The sequence below is a fragment of the Acomys russatus genome, chromosome 19, assembly GCF_903995435.1.
Source record: "Acomys russatus chromosome 19, mAcoRus1.1, whole genome shotgun sequence".
Lineage (NCBI taxonomy): Eukaryota > Metazoa > Chordata > Mammalia > Rodentia > Muridae > Acomys > Acomys russatus.
The window spans coordinates 16,023,822-16,044,089 of NC_067155.1; the positions used below are offsets into that span (position 1 = coordinate 16,023,822).

At 54.5% G+C, this 20,268-nt stretch overlaps 1 protein-coding gene across 2 annotated transcripts; it reads right to left on the reverse strand.

Annotated features, from left to right (window-relative positions):
* Positions 1-306: 306 nt before the first annotated feature.
* Lipe (lipase E, hormone sensitive type) lies at positions 307-16,604 on the reverse strand. 2 transcript variants are annotated; one of them, XM_051162609.1, is made up of 10 exons: positions 16,482-16,604; positions 8,156-8,691; positions 5,394-5,484; positions 5,140-5,285; positions 4,752-4,937; positions 4,360-4,651; positions 3,401-3,628; positions 3,100-3,276; positions 864-1,285; positions 307-553 (listed from the first exon to the last, which is right to left on the reverse strand). In XM_051162609.1, the coding sequence occupies exons 1-10, from the start codon at positions 16,588-16,590 to the stop codon at positions 341-343; spliced, it is 2,400 nt and encodes a 799-aa protein (XP_051018566.1). In that variant the 5' UTR covers positions 16,591-16,604; the 3' UTR covers positions 307-340. The 2 variants fall into 2 exon arrangements, with proteins under 2 accessions (XP_051018566.1, XP_051018565.1); XM_051162608.1 differs by lacking the exon at positions 16,482-16,604 and adding an exon at positions 10,081-10,170.
* Between the last annotated feature and the right edge of the window lie 3,664 nt (positions 16,605-20,268).

Sequence of the window (20,268 nt, forward strand, 5' to 3'; positions counted from 1 at the left end):
ATATTTAAAAGACCTAATTAATGAAATAACTTTTATTTACAAAAGACAAAATCAACTAGGTGTGGTCCGTCACAGCAGCAGCAGAAGGCAGTGGTGGAGTGAAGGTCCAGCTGTCCCGGTGACAGATGAGTGTGTGCGTCGCCTCCCTCAGGTTCAGCCTTCGGATCCTGCCCCACCCCACTTAGGGTCCTAAGTTAAGGCACATCCCACCCCCTCCCTCCCTGCCCGACCGAGGGTCCGAAGGGCCAGAGCGCACTCATCACGGAGGCCCGCGCAGGTGGGAGCAAGAAGTCTTTTAGTGCCAGCCCCCACCCCCCACCCCCGCGCCGTCCCCAGCTCCTCAGATCAGCGGGGCATCAGGCGGGGTGAGGACCAGACGGATGCGCTGCACGCACAACTGCGCGGCCTGCCGAGTCTCGCGGCACAGCGCGGCCAGGCTCAGGAAGCCGTGCGGCAGATCCTCCACCACGTTCAGCGTCACGGGCTGGCCCAGGTCGCGCAGTCGCCGCGCGAACATGACCGAGTCGTCCAGCATGGGGTCCAGGGCGCACGCCTGGAGAGGGTGGGAGTGAGGGTTAGGAGGGGGGGGGAGCACGTGGGCACGGATGTGGAGGTAGACAGAGGCGAGGAAAAATAAGGAGAGTCCCGGGGGGAGGCGTGGGAAACAGGGGTAACTGAATTCCTTTACCCTGCCCCACCGCTATCTTTTCCACCTGTTCAAGCTTCGTGCCCAACAAAACTGCTAAATGACTAGACTCCCTGGCCTGGCTAGCTACCCGGCCCTTGGCCAGCTCTCTTCCCCAGGACGCCCACGTCCCGCTCCGCCAACTCTCCCGCGGCACCCTGCCCCGCCTTGTTCTCACCACAAGGTGCACAGGCGGCAGGGTCTTCAGCATGCTGTCGGGGGCCAGCAGAGGAGACATGAAGGGGTTCTTGACTATGGGTGCGGAGTAGAGGGGCATGCGGAAGACGCCTTGGCTTGAGCGCCGCGGGCGGAAACCATCGGGGAAGGCGGCGCTCACGCTGGAGGCTTTGCTCACGGCTTCAGCCTCTTCCTGGGAACTCTCAGGCCGCAGAAAGAAGTTGACATCGGAGGGTGTGGAGGGGCCAAGTGTCTCCATTGACAACGACAGCTCGGGGGTGTCTGAAGACTCTGAGTTGCCCTTAAAGCTGAAGTCCTTTCTTGTCAGGGTCTTCAGGGGATTTGTGCCCAGGAAGGCCTCGGGCTGGGCCAGGGCTGCCTCAGACACACTCCTGCGCATGGACTCCGTGGGGCGCACTGGCTCTATAAGGAAGGGCAAAGACAGAGGCTTCCTGAGGCCAGAAGATAAGCCTGGCTGTGATTAGAGAAGGTGAATGGTAGATAGGGTAAGCACCCCTCCCCCCAGGGTGGGTGGATGGACCCTTTCTGTGTCCAGGGTTGCAATTTGAAGGCTGGGAGGTGGGGCTGCGTTCTAGGGCAGGATGTGCATGTATAAAGACTGGGACATGCAAATCAGCTGACTTCTGGAAGCTTCCATTTTTCCCTCTATATAAATGATAGATAGCCCTTAGCTTATAAGTTATAAGAAGAAGAGCTCAGAAGGGTAAGAAATATAGGACTAATGATTATTTTCTCCTGAGGAATCATAATATATATTTTAATTGTTTTGTTTTGTTTTTTGAGACAGGGTTTCTCTGTGTAGCTTTGACTATCCTGAACCAGTGTAAGAGTGATCACTTAGGTGCCGTGTGACCCAGAGTCACTGGAACGGGACATGGGATTCTAGTATCTTCTAAAAGCACCTGTGTACCAGGTATTGTGTTGGCGCTTGACACAAATGGGAGTAGTAGTCCTTATTATTGCAACAAGGCAGATACACTTTGTACCCATTTCACAGAGGGACAGACTAAGGGATACAGATGCTAATATCTGTCCACTAACCCAGCAGCCAGCATGACACTGATGGAGTGAGAGAAGCTGGGCTCGAGTGTGTGCCTCCAGGGTCACCTTTCTCCTACAGAGAACCCCACCTCAGGACTCAGTGGTCCCTTACCTCAAACACAGTTCCCTTTTAACGCATGTGCGAGCACCTGTGTGTATGTGTGTGTGCACGCGTGCCCGCTCTCACGTGTCTGCATTTACCTGAAGATTCTAAAATGAAACAGATACAAACTAAGTAATTTCCTTTTTGTGTATATGTATGTACATGTATGGCCAGAGACCGCCCTCAGGTGTTATTCTTCAAGGTAGCATCCACTTTGATATTTTCTTTAATTTTTATTACATTTTTTTTGTTTTTTGTTTTCAAGACAGGGTTTCTCTATGTTATCTTGGCTGTCCTGGACTTGATTTGTAGACCAGGCTGGCCTTGAACTCACAGCAATCTGCCCCCCCCCCCCATGTGCTGGGATTAAAGGTGTGTGCTACCATGCCTGGCTACAATTTTCATTTGTGTGTGGGTGGCAAGAGGACAACTTATAAAAGTAGGTTCTTGCCTTCCTCCATATGGATCCTGGGGATTAAAGTGGGCAGGCCTGGCATCCGGCACTGAGCCGTCTCACCAGCCGCCACCTTAGGTTTTGAGTTAGGCCTAGACTCTGGCCATCCAGCGTGACATCCCAGCGTGCACCAGCACACCTGGCCTTTATATGAGTTTGGGGAGCCAGACCCAGGCCTTCATACTTGCATAGCAAGCTCTTTCCCTCCCGAGCGATCTCCCTGGCCCTGGAGAGTGGTTTTGTTGTTGTAGCTGAGACAGGCTTTCCCCATGTGGCCTGGGTTAACCAGGAACAGGAACTTGCGATGGAGATAAGGCCGGTTTTGAAATCACAGGGGTCTTGTTTCTGCTTCCCAAGTGTGAGGCTGATGTCACTACCTGGAGCCCTAAGAGGGCTTTTGTTGGTTGTTTGTTTGGGTTTGGCAATTCCTGGGATTGTGAGATCACCCTTGGAGGCAGAAGTCTGGGAATTTCCAGGATGTGGACTTGTTGTAGGGCTAAGGACAGAGCCGGGCAGGAAAGTTATCTCTGTATCTCCATGTGTCCCGGGGCTTATGCTGTGTCTGGGTGTGTGCCTAGGCTGTCTTAGCTAGGTGCCTTGGAACAAGCTCTAACTCACCTGCTGTGGGCACTGAGGACTTGTGGGCCTTGCGTCCGCTTAGCTCCAGGAAGGAGTTGAGCCACGAGGAGGCACCCAGGCGGAGGTCTCTAAGGAACAGGGATGTGTCCCTCTGCACCAGCCCCATCATGCCTAGCGCCTCCTGGTCTGAGTCAGTGTGGTCCTCTGTCTCTGTGCCTGCAGAACACACGTGGGAAGCTGAGCTGGTCTCTCTTTTTAGGCCCAGTTCTAACCCCCAGAACTTGGGGTCTCCGAGGCATGCAGGCATCCAGTGGCCATGCTCTGGGGATATGGGCCTTACCTGAATAGGCACTGACACACTTAGAGAGTACACTCAGTGGGAGAAGTGGGTCCATGAGGCTCAGCAGACGAGAGGGTGAGGCGGAGGGCTGGAGGGTGGTAACTGGGTAGGCTGCCATGATGCCATCTGGCACCCTCACTCCGTAGGCTGCTGCCCGAAGGGACACAGTGATGCAGAGATTCCCACCTGCACTGTCCCCTGCAAGGCATATCCGCTCTCCTGTTGAACCTAGGTGGGGGTGGGCGGGGGAGAAGAACCCAGTGATAGTCTGGCATGAGCTGGGGAACCAGGCTCTCAGGTAGGGTACACGACTCCTAAGATCAAGCAGAATATGCCATTTTAGTTACTGGCAAGAGGCATGGATCTGGACCCATGTGGCAGGTAGTGATCAGAGGCTAGAAACAAAGTGCTGGAGTGTCGGGAGTGGGGGGGGGGCAGCAAGGATAGGCAGTGGGAGAGAGGAGCTCAGGGGGCCAGTTTTCCCAACACAGGAACATCAGAAGTTGGGAAACCAAAGGTCAGGGTTCAGGCTGGGTACAGCAGCCACGCTGTGCTCTGTGCCTTGTCCTCCTGAGATGTTGGCATTCCAGGAGGGAGGTGAGGACCTGGCAGATAGGTGGGCACGTGAGGCAGCGGCCTGGAGTGCAGGGGAGCAGGAGGTGGGCAGCTGGGGAGGAAGAGAGACAGAGAGACAGAGACAGACAGACAGACAGAGAGAGGAGGGGCGGGGCCAGAGATGAAGGCTGGAATAAGGGGTCAGGAGGCAGAGGTGACAGCCAAGATGGACGGTGGACAGTGGTGGGGCTAGCCCATGGCACGGCGCAAGAGGCAGAAGGGGGAGATGGGCTGGGGCAAGGGGCAGGTCGAGATGAGACTGAGGCTCATGACAGGGGTTGTAGAAGGTGGTGGCCAGGGCAAGGATCGGGAAGAACCTGCGAAAGCAGGGGCCTGGATCTCACCGAGCAGGGCACAATGCTTGACAGCCCAGCAGTAGGCAAAAAAACACTCCTCCAGCGCCCGGGGGAAGGGAGCCTCAGGGGCCAGCGAATAGTCGATGGAGATGATTGGTACACCCAGCTCCTGGGCCCAGGTTTTGAGGTAGGGCTCATGGGATTTGGAGGTCTGGGCCACAAAGCCACCGCCGTGGATGTGGACAACCAGAGCCCGGGAACGGGGTACTTGGTGGGGCCTTGGGCGCAGCTCCAGGCGTGGGCCCTCAGATTTCACCAGACTGTTGAGCATCTTGCTGTCCTGGTGGTGAGGAGGAAGGGTGGTCTGTCAGGGCCTTCTTCCTGCTCAGGACTTGACGATGCTGGGCTGGGGCTGCCACTGTCCAGAAACAGGGGCTTACCTGTCCTTCCCGCAGGTCATAGGAGATGAGCCTGGCTAGCACAGGCCCCGGTCCTGTGTGTGCCAAGGGAGGTGAGATGGTAACTGTGAGTGAGGGGTCAGAGGTTAGCGGCATCTCAAAGGCCTCAGGTGGCAGGCTCAGCAGGCGGCTCACCCTCACAGTGGTTGAAGCCATGTTGGCCAGGGACTGGGGAGGGAACAGAAAGGATGCCAGGGAAGGGTTATGGAGGTGGTGGGGCCATATTCTACACCACAGCCCAGTCTTTGCCCTTAGGTGCTGTCCTTAGGCTTGGGGCCCGGCAGTGACCGGCTGTGGCTTCACAGGATGTCTGGGAGTCAGAGCCTCCATCTGTAAGCATGCTGGGGCGCTCCCTCCGCCCTGAGCTCACCGACAGCACCTCGATCTCAGTGATGTTCCAGAAAGCTTTCCAGAAGTGCACATCCAGGTTCTGGATGATTCGTTCAAACTCAGCCCCACGCAACTCTGGGTCTATGGCGAACCGGCCTCCGGTAAAGAGGGAACTGGCAGTCACACCTGGGGGCCAGGAGGGGTGTCAAGAAGCCCTGGTGGTGGCCAGGCTGCTCAGCCGGGTTCTGAGAGGGGCGCGGGAGAGGGTGTGGGCAGGACCCAGGCACCACTCACCGAGGCCTGTCTCGTTGCGTTTGTAGTGCTCCCCGAAGGACACCAGCCCAATGGAGAGAGTCTGCAGGAACGGCCGGATGGCAGGCGTGAACTGTGAAGGGATGCCTGTGTCACCCAAGCGCCCAGGAGAGGGATGAGGACAGAGACAGGAGGAGGCCCGTACAGTTAGTAAGCTTTTCCTATAGGGTGCTGCGGGCCTCACCCTGGGCCCTCTCGTGGACCTGGTGTCTTCAGAGGGAAGGAAATAATGCAATGCACACAGACACGTGCAGTGTGACGTCTTCATCAAGCAATGATCAAGCACTAGGTGGATGGGCTGCCGGGACGGACCATGGGCCATAGGCAGCCAGGCCTGGGAGGAGGAATCTAAGCGAGGAGAAGGCCTTCCCAGGAGAGGCCAGAGCAAGGCAGATGCTGAAGCTGCAGTGCTGCACGTGGGAGGCAGGGGAAAGGAGCGGGGATGAAGGGGAGCACGGAGCAAGGCACACGGCGGTGCGCTGAGGCAGAGTCAGGGACAAGAACAAGGGGTCCCAGAGACCGAGAAGGGTCCAGGCTCAGGGACTGCAGTTCGTTCTTCCTTCCTCTTTCTTTTTTCTTCCTTCCTTCTTTTTTGAGACAGGGTTTCTCTGTGTAGCCCTAGCTGTCCTGGACTCGCTTTGTAGACCAGGCTGGCCTCAAACTCACAGCGATCCTCCTGCCTCTGCCTCCCGAGTGCTGGGATTAAAGGCGTGCACTGCCACGCCCCGGCTGAGGGTCTGGATTTCACTCTGAGCATCAGGAGGGCTGTGGACAGGGGAGTAAGAGCGTACAGGAACTTCTTGAAGTTGGACAGAACAGCGGGGCAGCGCAGACATTTGGGGCTGGCTGGGTACAGGGCGACCGAAGAAAGCCAGAAATAAGGAATGACCCAAGAGAGGTATAGAGAACTTGGGGAGCCTGGCTAAGGCCTAGGCAAGGGATAGATGGCTGTCAGGGAAGACTGGGGGACACATGACAAGTGGCAGAGGGGGGATAGGCAGGGAGTTAGCAGAGTTCTTGTTCACTGGACATGGTCCACAGCATGCTAGGCTTTGAGAGGGAGCAGGACTGAGCAGTGTCTGACATCTGGAGGCCTCTGCCTTCCTGAAGTCGACATTTCTGAGATGGATGCTGCCTTGCACTCTAGCAGAGCTGGGCTCTCGGGAGCTGGCAGGTGGCCCAGCCCATCCTCTTGGCCAGGGACCCAGTAGGCCAAAGAGCACAGGAGCTCCTGGCCTTTGTGGCTAGGACACTGATTCAGGCAGTCTGGAATATCTTTCTTTCCAGTGTTGATGCCAGGACATGTAAGTAGGGAGATGGCTGGATCTGCCGGGCCAAGCAGTATTTGTAGGTTTAGTTGGGGTGAGGGGAGAGTCTGCGAAATCATTGTGTTGGCTTGGTCAGGACCAGGAAGCCTGGAGTGGGTGGGCAGGGACAGGGAAGCTGAAAGAGTGGTGAAGTTGAGGGGAGGCTCTGAGAGGCCGGGGAGCACTGTAGCTTCACAGAGCTCCACAGGTCCTGCTGGGGTTCCTTCAGACAGCTTCATACAGTTTGTTGGGGCTACACTGAACCCAGGGGCAACTTTGGCCTCTGTTCTGATTTTAGTTTTCTGTCACCAATTCTCTAGTCGTCACCTTATCTATCATCCATCTATCTATCTATCTATCCATCTATCTATCTATCTATCTATCTATCTATCTATCTATCTATCCATCTATTTGTGAGTCAGGGTCTTTCTACGTAGTCTTCGCTTGCCTGGTACATATGATATAGCTCAGGCTAGCCTCTATCTCTAAATACTCCTTCTGCCTCCACCTCCTGGGGGTACTGGGCTGCCTCACTTTCCGTGTGGTGACAGGCTGCGCCTCTCTGAGGTGGTTTGGGATGGGCAAAGACAGTAGGCCCAGAGCTAGGGTCAGAGTTGTGTAGCTCAGCGGGGAGAGCGATGACAACCTGGTCGGCCTTGTTATCACCGACTCTGATGGGCGGGTTGGCCCTGTCCTGAGGGCCTGAGAGCTGCCTAGAAAGCACATGGTTTCTCTAACAACTAAGCCCAGGTGCCAATCTGAAAGCCGTGGGTGGCATCTTCTTCCTTCTGTTGTAGAGTCTTAGTGAACACGACATGGGGTGCATTGACACAGAACAGACCTTTGGCATCAGTACCGGTTACTGTCCTGGGGGCTGTCACTTAAATGGACCTCAGGGACTGCGAGAGAAGGAACAGGCTGCTGAGTCCTAAGTTCAGTCTGTAGTACTTGAAGGGAAAATGAAAACAGCACACAAACCCCTGGTGCGCCCCACCCTTGTGCTGGAGATGGAAGCTCTGGCCTCATGCATGTTTGACAGGGCATCTTACCACTCGCTCACAGGCTCCGCCTTATTGTTACTTTTGAGCCAGGGCCTCACTAAGTTACTAAGGCTGGCCTCTATCTCACTCTGTGAGCTCAGCCGGGCCCTGGACTTGCCACCTTCTGCCTCAGCTTCCCCGAGTAGCTAGGATGGAACAGGTCTGAGTTACAGGCCCAGCTGGTGAAGAGCTTTCTGACGTGAGGTAGATGCAGTCGTGAATCATGAGTTGACCCCCAGAGTCCCGCTCTGAGCTCCTGCCAGCTTTCCCTGCCAATCTATGGTCTGAGTCCTGAATCCAGTAACTCTGATTACTGTGGTTACTCTACTGCCAGGACAGACCACCAGCCACCAGTGCCTTCACTGTGAGCCCAGGGGACACAGGGCAAGGGACTCACCTGGAAGCCCAGGCAGCGGCCATAGAAGCAGCCTTTATGCAGCGTGACATACTCTTGCAGGAAGTCAGCAGTGAGTCCTTCATCACCGTCAAAGAACAGCACCCCTGGTCGGTTGATGACCAGCAGGCGCTGGGCGTAGTAGGCCAGAGCACGGAGCTGCGTGAGGGCAGCCAGGTAGGCCTCCAGCTCGGAGAGGTTGTGGCTGGCCCGGAAAAAGATACTCCGGCGGTTCGAGGCCACATAGCGGGATTTGTGTAGTAGGTGTGCCAGGCAGCAGCGGGCTGTGTGCACCAAGCTACGGTATCCATTGGCTGGGGTTTCTGGGTCCAGGTCAAAGTGGTGGGCCACGCTCAGCAGGTGGCCTAGGGTTGGTTCCAGCCCCAGTGCCTGTTCCCGAACACCTGCAAAGACGTTGGACAGCCGCCGTGCTGTCTCTCCTGGGCCTTGGCTTGCGAAGAAAGCCATGTTGTCTTCGGCGAGTGTCACCAGCGACTGGGTCATTGTGCGCAGATCCATGCTGTGTGAGAACACGGAGGCTGTGGGGGGAGAGGAAGTGTGTGAGTACTCCCCGTCTGTCAGGCCCAGGTCTAAGCAGGGCTATTCCTGCTGAGACCTACGAGTTCACAGCTGCAGCTCCCTCCTTCCTCACGCTTCAGGGGGTCTGGCCCGCGCCTCCTGGAGATGCAGGGGCCTTCCACTATCTCCTCTCACATTTATCCCCTTGCCCTCCACACGTCTGGGACTTCGTCCTCTTTCTGCCGAGCGGCTGGGAGTTGAAGCCCTCAGACCCTGCAGGCCCCTGCTCTGTCCTCTGCTGTCCATGTCTTTGCCCTCCTCCCTGGAGCTAGGAGTCTCATCGCCTGAGCCCCACAGCATCTGGTCCCTAGTGGTGCTCCTCCAGCCAGGAGCCGGCGCACCCTCTTCCTTCTTCCTTCCAGGTATTCAAGAATAAGTGCTGATGTTTAACTCTCTTTGGACATGGACTTCTTGTTCTGGGAAAGCTGAGTGCCCGGCGGTTCCCTTTCTCAAGACCCACGCATTCCAGTCCCACCCCAAGTTTCCTTCTCAGCCTCCTGGTGCTGCTCAGGGACCCTTCCTAACAGTGGTTGGAGTCATTTAAAGCCTGAGGACAGCCATTAGCATCTCTTGGACCGCCCCTCCACATTTCCAGCCTTTCTGGACCACCAAGGGAGCACTCCTGGTCCCTCAAGCCTGCCTGGAGAATCCCATCCAAACTCCACCTCCCTCCTTGGTTCTCTGTGCGATTCTCAAAACGCAGCATCCCTCCTCTAGACGGCTGCCTGCCTTTCAGCCTTCGATTGCACTGTCCCACTCTCCCGCCTGAGAGAGCAGTTCCAATAGTCAATACTGAGCTCACTAGCCGAACTCACGCTAAGGTTGAGTTCCCAAACACCCAAGATGCCTTGCTTTGGATCTCTCTGACTGCCAGCGTCCTATTTTACAGGGGGGGAAGCTGAGGAGCAGTAAGGAGCCAAAGGTTGTATGGGTAATTGCGGAGCCCATCGGGACGCTGATGTCTGGGTCCAGAGTCCCTGCGCATGTGCTCCTCCTAGGACTCTCAGAGCCCAGCGTCTCTCTGTCCTTCAAAGCCTGGCTCTGCGCTTGGCTTGGCTTCCTGCGTTCAGGGTCCTTTGCGCTCTTCCTTCCAAAGTCTGTGCGGTCCTTAGGCATCCGTTACTTAGATCTGGTTACCACATCTTGGATAAGTTGCCCTTGACCCCTTGGGGCAGGCACTCCAACCTTCCCAAGTGGTTCCTTCCTTCTAGGAGTCTAGCACCCTGCCTGGCTCCTGGATTTGTAACCCCTGTCATTTCCCCAGCAGCCAGTGTCTCCTCTCTTCTTTTCCAGGCCCTGGGTTCTGGCAGCACCAGCCACTTCTGTCTCTCAGCTGGCCCTGCACTCACCCTTCCTGGTCTCTCCACACTGGTGTTCCGTAAGCTGGCACAACAGGTCTGTGGTCAGTGCCAGTAGCAGCCTGGGGCAATAAACTGGGGGAGGGGCCAGGCTGGCCAGGGTGTGGCCGTTTGCCTTGCCTCCCATACAGAATGGACAGTGAGAACCACGTGTTGTAAACAGGGCCCGACTCCTTGCCCCTCCTGCCTGCTTGCTACTCCACCTCAACAGAGTCCTTGCACCAGCTTCCTCTTCCTTAGAACCCTGGATTCTCACCGCCCTCCCCTCCCCCCAGGTCCCCAGGCCCTCCTCGCCCAGACTCGGTAGCCCTTGCCCCAGCTCCTCCTTGGTCAGAGTTGGGTCTAGATGCCAGTCTCTCCTTCCTCAGACTCAGGGATCCAGTTCCAGTTTTCTCCCTTGGGACCCAGGAGTCCCCGCCTTCGCCCTGAACACACTGTCCCCTCTCACCCAGCCATGCTGTCCCTCGTCACCCCCAAGTGGATTCAGGGAGCCAAAGGCTCAGTGACGTCAGTTCCCACCCCCCTACCCCCCCAAGGCTGGCCCTGGCACAGATGTCCCCAGATGTTAGGGAAAAGAAAAATAGCCTCCCGGGAGGACAAAAGCCGATTAGGAGCAGTACCAGACTCAGCCAGGAGCCTGAGTCACAGGCCCTACCGGGCCCGTCCTTGCTTTACCTCCTAACATCCACAGCTCACCCGGCTGACAGTCAGCTCCGTGCTACATACGAGGAAAGCAAGGCTCACATTTGCAAGTTCTTCCACAAACTCCTTGGCCAGGCAGCTCCTTCTTACCTGCGGGACTCAGCTCAAGGTGCTCCCTACCCTGCTTCTCTCCATCTCTAAAGCCCGCCCTCACTTACCCCCTCCTCCCCCCCGTGGTCACTTCGGCCCTAGCATGTGCACATTTTGTGGTAGCACCTTTACTTGTTTTCACATCTGTCTCCTCTAGGACAGAGACAGGTATTTATGGAGGCATGAAGTTAGCTCATCAAGTGGAATTTGATTACTTAGGAAGAACACAAAATTACAAACACAAAGTCAGGAGTCAGGCTGTTGAAAGAACCTGTTGCAAATGAGAGACCTTGAGGCTTCAAGGGCCGTTTGTCTGGCTGTGGGTGAGTCCTCACTGTCTGTCCTTGGGCTGCCATCTTCATGAAGGCAAGGGTGGCCCCAAGGCCCAGCCGACTCCAGCAGATGCACGAAGGGGAAGAGGATAAGAAAGGAGTAGGGTGAAGGCCAAAGGCGGTGGCTGGCAACTTGGGAGAGGGCTGTACCTTCCTGGTAGCAGATAGATAAATGGATCACAGCCTCAAGGGCAGTTAAGGTAAGCAGCTGTTAAGGTGAGATATTGGCCACGGCACTTGCTGGGCGACCCTAGCTTAAGTCTGACTTCCTCATCTGGAACCGTGGGGACTCCCATGTGCTAAGCAGGCGCTACCACTGAGTGGCGTCCCCAGCCCAGCCTCCCTGGGATGGGCGTGGGTGCTTTTTCCTTACAGCCCTTGTCACTGCCCTAACGCACCCTAATATGATTTCCTCATCATATTATTTACTCTGTGGCCCCTGAGTTCAGGCCTTGTGTGTGCTGGGTTCAGCTCTCAGCTAGCACAATGTCCCGCGTTCTAAGCCTCGCTTCATCCACTTGCCACACTTGGTGCCTCGTATCTGCCACAGCTCACACTGCTGTGACTGCCCTCCCACCCCAACATGTAGGGAATATGGGCTTGGGGTGCTTCTTGAGGATGAAGAGCACTTTTGGAAGAACAAGTGATTTGGGTAAAGTGGCTGGAAAGGGCTGGCTCCCCCAAGGCTTTGTGACTTCAGGGCCCTGCTCTTTGCCCCACTCAAGGTAGTTCCCTCAAGACCAGGCTGGCCGGAGCCAAGAAGGGATATTGAAATTGCTGGAATCCCAGGCAGAGGGCACTGGGGTAAGGGCATACCCAACGAGGCTGTGGTGAGCATGGCAGGAGTGGGGCAAAGGTTAGGGCTGAAGGGGACCTGGCCGTCGGGGAGGGGGACCTAGCCATCCAGGCCTCCAGCCATTTGCCCTGGGAGATGTTTTCCCCCTTTGTGCTGGGAACCAAACGTGTACACAATAGACAAAAGCTCTGCCATTGAACTGTGCTCCTGGCTCCTCCAACCTTTTGCCCTGAGAAGCCACTTGTCAGCTGTATCAGGCCTGGACTTTGGTCCCTGGGGATGTACCAGAGCAATGTGCTTTCATGTTTCTTGATATGTCTGAAGGGATGTATGTTTGTATGTGTCATGACCTATGTGTGTTTGTTAGCCTGCGGGCCTCTGGTTTTTTCGTCTTGGATTTTCAGCTTGTATGGCGATGCATTCATGTTTTTATGAATCCATATACTGGGGCTGAGGCTGTAGTTCAGTTGCTGGAGTGCTCGCCTAGCACGCACAAACCCTGGCTTTGATCCCCAGGACTGTGCAGACTGCGTGTGTGTGGGATGCACATTTGTAACCCTAGCACTATGGAGGGGGACACAGGAGGGCCTGATGTTCCAAGTCCTCTTGGACTACACAGTGAGTTCAAAGCCTGGAGATATATGATGCCCTGCCTCCAAAACACACAAAAATAAATAATAAAAACAACAAAAGGAATCTGTTTACATTTGGGTGTGTCACGGTCTCCACATGTGCTGAGAACAGAATTCACTGTTTACTCAAGCAGAGACCGAAGGCGTTAACATTTCCCTCACTCTAGCCCCATCTACGCCATCACCCACGTATTTTTTTTTTTAATTAAAAAAAAAAAAAAAAGATTTAGGGGCTGGAGAGATGGCTCAGTGGTTAAGAGCACTGTCTGCTCTTCCAGAGGTCCTGAGTTCAATTCCCAGCAACCACATGGTGGCTCACAACCATCTATAATGAGATCTGATGCCCTCTTCTGTAAAGCACTCATATGCAATAAACAAAATAAACAAATCTTTAAAAAATAGATTTATTTATTATGTATACAGTGTCTGCCTGCATGTATACCTGCACACCAGAAGAGGGCAGTAGATCCCAATATAGATGGTTGTGAGCCACCATGCTGTGGCTGGAATTTGAACTCAGGACCTCTGGAAAAGCAGACAGTGCTCTTAACCTCTGAGCCATCTCTCCAGCCTCATGCACCCTGTATCTTAGCAACTTCAAAGTTTGGCATATTACTCACCTGCACTGCCTCGCCCTGGTCCTTACTTGTATGGTGTTTAAAGCTCTCTGTGCTCCTCGGATTTAAGTCTGTGTGCATCCATAAATCTGGCCACGGCCTTCTAGTCCTTCTTCAGTGCTTCCTGGCCCTTCCTCTCAGAATAAAGCGTCAATTCTGGACGTGGCCTTCCCATCCAACCTCGAGCCCACTCTGTGGCCCCAGCCTCCTGTCCCCAGCCTCCCTCCCAGCACTCCCGTCTCTGCACTTGTCCTGTGCTGCTCCTTCCAGCACAGGGTCTCTGCGCATGCTGCTTTGTTTTCCCCACCTCCCTTGCTTAGGATTCTCTTTTTGAACACAGGGCACATTTTCTCATGTAGCCCAGGCTAGCCACAGACTGACCATGAGGTCAAGAATGACCTTAAACTCTCTGATCCTCCTGCCTCCACCTCCCTCCTTCTGCACTGTAGGCATGTGCCACCATGCCTACTTTATGTGGCCCTGGAGAGAGACCACAGGGCTTTGTGCATGTGAGGTAGATAAGCACTCTAGTGACTAAGCCACATCGCTAGCTCCAGGAGTCTTTCCTTTTTGTTGTATTTATCATATTGGCTTGTTTAAAATAAACTTTGAAAAAAGTGGTTTTTATTTATGTTTTTGGTTTGTCAAGACAGGGCTTCTCTGTGTATCAGCCTTGGCTATCCTAGAACTCTCTCTGTAAATTAAGCTGGTCTTGAACTCACAGAGATCTGCCTGCCTCTGCCTCCTGAGTGCTGGGATTAAAGGCATACCCTATCAGGCCTGACTTTTAATTTTTATTTTATGTGCATTGGTGTTTTGACTGCATGTATGTCTGGGTGACAGTGTTGGATCCCCTGGAATTGAAGTTACAGACAGTTGTGAGGTGCCACGTGGGTGCTGGGAATTGAACCCAGGTCCTCTGGAAGAGCAGCCAGTGCTCTTAACTGCTGAGCCATCTCTCCAGCCCCTACAATAGACTTTTAAAAAGTGGGTAGGTGAGAGAGGATGGACAGAGTCTCACTCTGTAGCCCTGACTGGCCTGCAACTCACTCTGCAGCCCAGGCTGGCCTTGAACTAATGCTGATCCACCTGACTCAGCTTCCCCAGTCCTGGGATCAGAGGTGTGTGGCACATGCCCAACAGTCTTAGTAATATCTACGTCCCCCGCTCTACTGTGCCCCGATAGCCACAGAAAGCCATGCCTGGCACCTCCAGGTGGTGAGCGAATGCCTGGGGAGTAATCATTTAGATTCAGAATTAAGGTTGTGGCATACAGCAGTTGCCAAGAGGCTGAAGGTGCTCCCGTGTCTGCCTTCCCTGGCCAGGTGAAGGAAGCCCAGCTGGCTCAGTGCCTCCGTGTCATCACTTGGGGAATGGGGTGATCATAACAATGGCAGGTCTTATGCAGTTACTGGCAAGATCACATAAATAAAAGGGTGTCCCTGCCAGTCAGGATCCCCTTAGGGGGCAGGAGTGGGAAGTGAGTCACAGGTCTGAGGCCTGGCACCTGGAAGGCCCTCAGGGAATGATAAGCCAGTCCCAGACCCGCGCACCTTTGTGAGTAGGCTTGCCTGGGCACTGTGCAAGGAGCCTTACTCAAGCAGATTCCTTCTGACTCCCTCTGACACTAAGGGCGGCTTGGCTATTAATAGCCCCATGTCACACTTCACACATTCCTTATCTAATAAATGTTTGAATGTCCATGTGTCTGGCATTCTAGGTAAACAAGGCCGACACTAAGCCCACTATGAGGGAGCTCAGTGTTTAGTACAGACAGGCAGTGTGCTCACACCCACCTCTCCTGGCTCATTGTGTGCCAAATGACACACATTTGAGTCAGGCCACAGCCCTACAAGTCAGGCACTGCTATTATCATGCCTGCTTAGAGCTCAGGAAACAAAACAAAAACAAAACAAAAAGAAAAAAAAAAAAAAACAACCAACCAACCAACCAACCAAACAAACAAAAAAAAAAAAAAAAAAAAAAAAAAAAGAGGAAAAAGACCTTGTTTAACACTTCACAGATCAGAGCAACTCGGTGAAATGGGTCTCTAAGGTTCCACATTGCCTCCAAGCATAGTGCCCTGCGATCTATCTTTGTTGTGGGATAGGAGGCTGTCTTCAGCCTCCTGCTTGAACTCCAACCTGTCTGGGCCAGTATGCACACTCTAGAGCTGGGTGTAACACTACACTTGGCTCCCAAGGGAGGCAGGGGAATGATGAATTTAGGCTTACTGGGCCTAGGAGCCATGTCAGGACTTTTTATTTTTTATTGCCTGCACAGGAAACCCTCAGTGGGACTGATAGAGACACACTGGCTGCAGGTGGAGCTGCGTGGTGGAGCATTGTTAGCTTAGCACTAACCAGGCCCTAGGTTTGGCGGTAAGTAGTGTCCCCCCCCCCCCCAAAAAAAAGAACAAGACTTATAACTCAGGCAGGAATTAAACCCTGCTCTGCCGGAGCCTTGCAGCACCCTTGGTTGGTCCGTGACTGTTTCTCCAGCCTTCTAGATCGAGGAGGGAGGCTAGCCGATAAAGCCACCTTTCCCCTGAAGGAGGTGTGGAGGTGCAAAGCCAGCTTAAAAGTTCTCGTGTTTTGGAAGTCGCCAGTGCCGGGAGCTTCGCCCCAGCGTTGCTGGGCTGATGGCCAATGCGCACGTGTGAATGCACTGAGAGTTGGAGGAAGGGGCTGTGAGCAAGTTTTCTAGTTACTGGGTATGCCTTGAGCCTAAACTTCTTCCTCTTTTCGTAAAAGCGGCTAAGGCCCTTCCCCATTATTCTTTTACGAGTGCAGAAGGCACGAAAATGGGGGCTTGAGCCATTTCCCAGGCCGAAAACACTAAGCTGTTGCTCTTGGTCTCTCTCTCTCTCTCTCTCTCTCTCTCTCTCTCTCTCTCTCTCTCTCTCTCTCTCTCTCTCTCTCTCTCTCTCTCTCTCTCTCTCTCTCACACACACACACACACACACACACACACACACCAAGGAAGCAGAGCAGAAACCCTATTTATTCCTACAGACTCAAGACCGCACTGGGGTAGCGGGGAGCCCTTACGTCTGCGAGGGACATTCTACTCTCACCATCACCCCAACACGGGTCGGCAGTGGGTCAGTCCGCGGACCTCGCCCCCCACGCTCCCCTCGTGGAAGTGGGTCAGCCCACCCAGTCCCCGGGGGTGCCCCGCGGGACGTGCTGGGGTTCCTCCCGAGCTGCTGTTACCGGCTCACCTTTGACCTTGCCTTTTCGCCACCGCCTGCGACTGCGGCTCTTCGCCCCTTCTTTGGCCTGCTTGGAGGCCTGGGCCCCGACGGGCCCCGATTCCACGGCTGGCTCCATCGGGGTTCTTCCCGGCGCGGGGCCCGATTCCAGCGGTCAAGCTCGTCCCTCCTTTAGAGTCAATCCTCAGTACACACCACCGCCAGGCCTCCCAAACCAGCCAATCGTGGCCAAGCTCCGCGCTGGGCTCCGCCCTCAATAGGTGGGGCTGAAGGTCTCGGCCCGCCCATTCGCTCGGGTTAAAGGGACCGCAGCCAACCATAACGACAGCCACCCCCCCCCCCCCCCCCCCAAAAAAAAACGCAACCCCGGAGGCGGCGAAAAGCGTCCTCCGAGCACGGATAGTGAAGTGTCACCCTAAAGCCGCCCCAGCAGGGGATTCCCCCCTTCGGGCCGTCTCGTGCAAGAGCCTCGCCGTCCCACGCATCTTCCCACGAACTCGGCCCGCCCATCCGCCTCAGGAGCGCGAAGAATCGGTGGGCGGAGGGGGCGGGGCCAAGCCTACGGGGCAACTAAAGGCGTGGGCGGGGACCCGGCCTGGGGGGCGTGGCCTCGCTGTGGGCGGGGGAGGAGGGGCCCGTTGGGGGAAGCCCCGCCCCTCTCCCGTAGCTGAGGCTGGCCCGGAGCGCACGTGGTATTCACCTCCCAGAAAAAGCAAACAGACAAAACCCCTGCCTTCAGGTCGGACTGTCTGGCTCGCGTTCTCTCTTCCTCCTAGTTCGCGCCTCTCTGTTTCTTGAGGTGTCCCTCCCTCTGCCCTGTCTTCTTCCTCAGAATCCAAAGGGGCATGATGCTCCTCCCCAGCCGCTTGTGGCTAACGGCACACCCCCACCCCCACCGAAAGGAGCCTAAGTTGAGGGAGCCCACGTGCCCTGGAAAAGGCGGGAAACAGAGGACGCAGGGCCCCAAGGCTCGCACATGGCGCACCATGGCTCGCTGCGTTCCCCTCAACTGCTCCTGGGCAGCGCATGCCAGAGAAGCTTCTGGAACCCTGCAGGAAGTGGTATTTCTCCCGCACTGGGAGAAGTAAGCCTCGACTTTCTTCTCACCAGAGCTTTGTTTTAAGATATTGATGGCAGGAAGGCTGTGGGGAGTGATGAGTAGGTAGGACTTCTCCAAAACCGGGACTAATATAAGCTATGGGATGCCCGTAAAAACTGAGATCTGTGGGTGTTGCCTTGCACCAGCTGACAGCTGGGCCCCTCAAACATTGAAGCCTGAGACCTGCTGGCCTGTTTGGCTGGAGAAGGCAGTAGAGTCTGGGCTTCCTGGGTTATTCCTGTGCGAAACCACCAAGAGAGTCAGTGCTTTTTCTGTCTGGGCTCTTTCAGGGTCAGGGGCACTGAGTGGGTGGCCTGTGCAGGCACTTTGAGACGGCATCTCTCATTTTTATTTCCCCTCCACCCTTCCTTTGTCTCTCTCCCCCACCCACTTACGTTCTCCTTACTCACTCGCATTGTGGACAGTTTCACTTCTGTGCTTGTCCCAGGGGCATTACCACCTGGGTAGACTGAGGGTGGGGGAGGAGAGGAGCCTTCCTGTGGCTTGGTGTTGAGTGGTGGATTCAAGCTGCAGCTCCTTTCAGTGGGCTTTGCTGGGCCCCTCTGCCCTGCCGTGGAGCTGCCCATGAAGCACAGCTGCATCTCAGCACAGGCACGGCACAGCGCAGTGACACTGCAGCCATACATAGAAAGCCGGGATGCTGTCAGAGCAGCCTCAGGCTGTGTCCCCAAGGTCCCCCAAGCAGTGCAGAAGAGCAGGAGGAACCAGACAACTTTTTCCTGATGTCTCATCTGTTAGCAGTTTGGAGGACAAGGAAGTTCTATTCCCTACCTTGGATGAGGACATAATTTTATGCACTTTATTTTCTGGGGTGTTTACACACTCTTGCTTTAGGGGATCCAGAGGTAAAGGGACACCTGGTCCCATGTCAGATGAGCTACCAATTTCTTTTGCCACCATAACCGAGTCACTCATTCTCTGGAGAGCGTTGGTCTGGGATGGAGCGACTCTTCCTTGTCCGTTGGTGTGTTCAAGTTCCCGGTCTGAGGTTAGCGGTACGTAGGCAAGCGCGGCGCCATCCCAAATGCCGGTTCTGTTCCATGGGCTGCCTCTCTCTTGTGAACAGATTGAGTTCTATCAATATTTGTGGATCTTTACAAAGCTCTGTCACAGTGAACTGAAAATGACCCTTCTGGTATGCTGAGGTGTCTCCAGAGGTGGGTGGGGCCACTGACCCTGAGAGAAGAAGGCACCATTGGAAGGTGTGCAGACTCCTGCTGTTTGGTACACATATAACGTACCTGCCTTCCTGTCCTCACTTCCTCTATAGCCCATCGCTAAGTAGCACACTCAGCTTCCAGAGTGGGCTGTGATTGCTTTTTATATTTTGTGGCCATTTTCTGCCTGTGGCTCCCCAGAAGAAGCATCAGGAAGCTGTTACCACACCTGCCATGGCCTCCGTTTCATATTTTTCCTTTCCATTGAGCCCAGTAAAAGGTACCCGGCTCCCAACATTTGTGCACGTTGAGAATAGCAGTTATGCCTTTTTGGGTTGGTTAATCTTTTCTGGGGAGCTCTCATAACATGTATGTGAGCCCACATAGTATCCTGATGCCTTCTGCATCACAGCCACTTAGGAGTGTAAGGTGGGAGTCTGGGTGTATATGGCTGGGTCAGTGGCAGTTGAAGTGGAGATGATTCAGGGGCTGTTACTACATTTCTGTGCAACTTCCTGGTAATTTGCAGGTGTTAGAGGCTGATGTCCAAAACTTCCTTAGTCCAATCTGAAACCTACCTCGTTTCTCCTGGGTGTGTGTTGTGAGAAGCATCAGGGAGTTGGAGTTGAAGGACTCAAGCCTTCCTGAGCACCCTAAACATCAGAGATGGGTTGACGGGGCCGGTCTCATTGCCCTGGGTCAGGGAGTGGGACACAGAGGATTGGCAGTTTCCGTGACAGAAGGAAGATTGGACAGCAGGAAAGGAGCTGGATGTGTGCTTCGCTCTCTGCGGTTTTGCTGGAGATGTGACTCCATGATTTAGAGCACTCGCTGCTCTGCGAGAGGACTCAGGTTCAAGTCCCCACACCTACACGATAGTCTGCCTCTTCCTCCCTTTTCCTACCTTTTTTTTTTTGCTTTTGGCTCTGGAGATTAAAGCCAGCACATCGCATGTGTTCTATCATTGAGCGCCTCCCAGTCCTACCTTGTCCTCTCATAAGACTTTTGGGGTCCGAGTCTTGGCCAAGAAAGAAAAGCAAACTCTTTCCGCTCCCCAGTGAGTTCAGATGAAGAAGCCCAGCGCCGAGAGCAGCCATGCAGCCAGGCCGTGCTTAAAGACCACACCCGGGGCAACACCGGCATACAGCGTTGTTTTCTCAGAGACATCACCTTTACTGCATCAGCCCAGTGCTTGGACAGCGGTACACATTTTATTAGGAGTCAGGTTTTTCTTTGTTTCTATGCAGGTTGCTTTAGCAGGTTGACTCAATAACAAATATGTGGGAAAAGAAAAGATGAGTGTGGTGAACATGTCTGTAATCCCAATATTCAGGAGGCTGAGGTAGAGGGATCCTCATGAGTTCAAGGCCAGCCTGAACTCTGTAGTGAGACCCTGTTTCAAACAGGCAGAGTTTAAGTGATATTTGTCTTGCTTCTACCATGGATCAGGTGCTGAAATTTCAAATAGAAGTGAAACAAGAGTCTTGTCTTTAGGAGATAATTGTCCATCTTTTCTGTT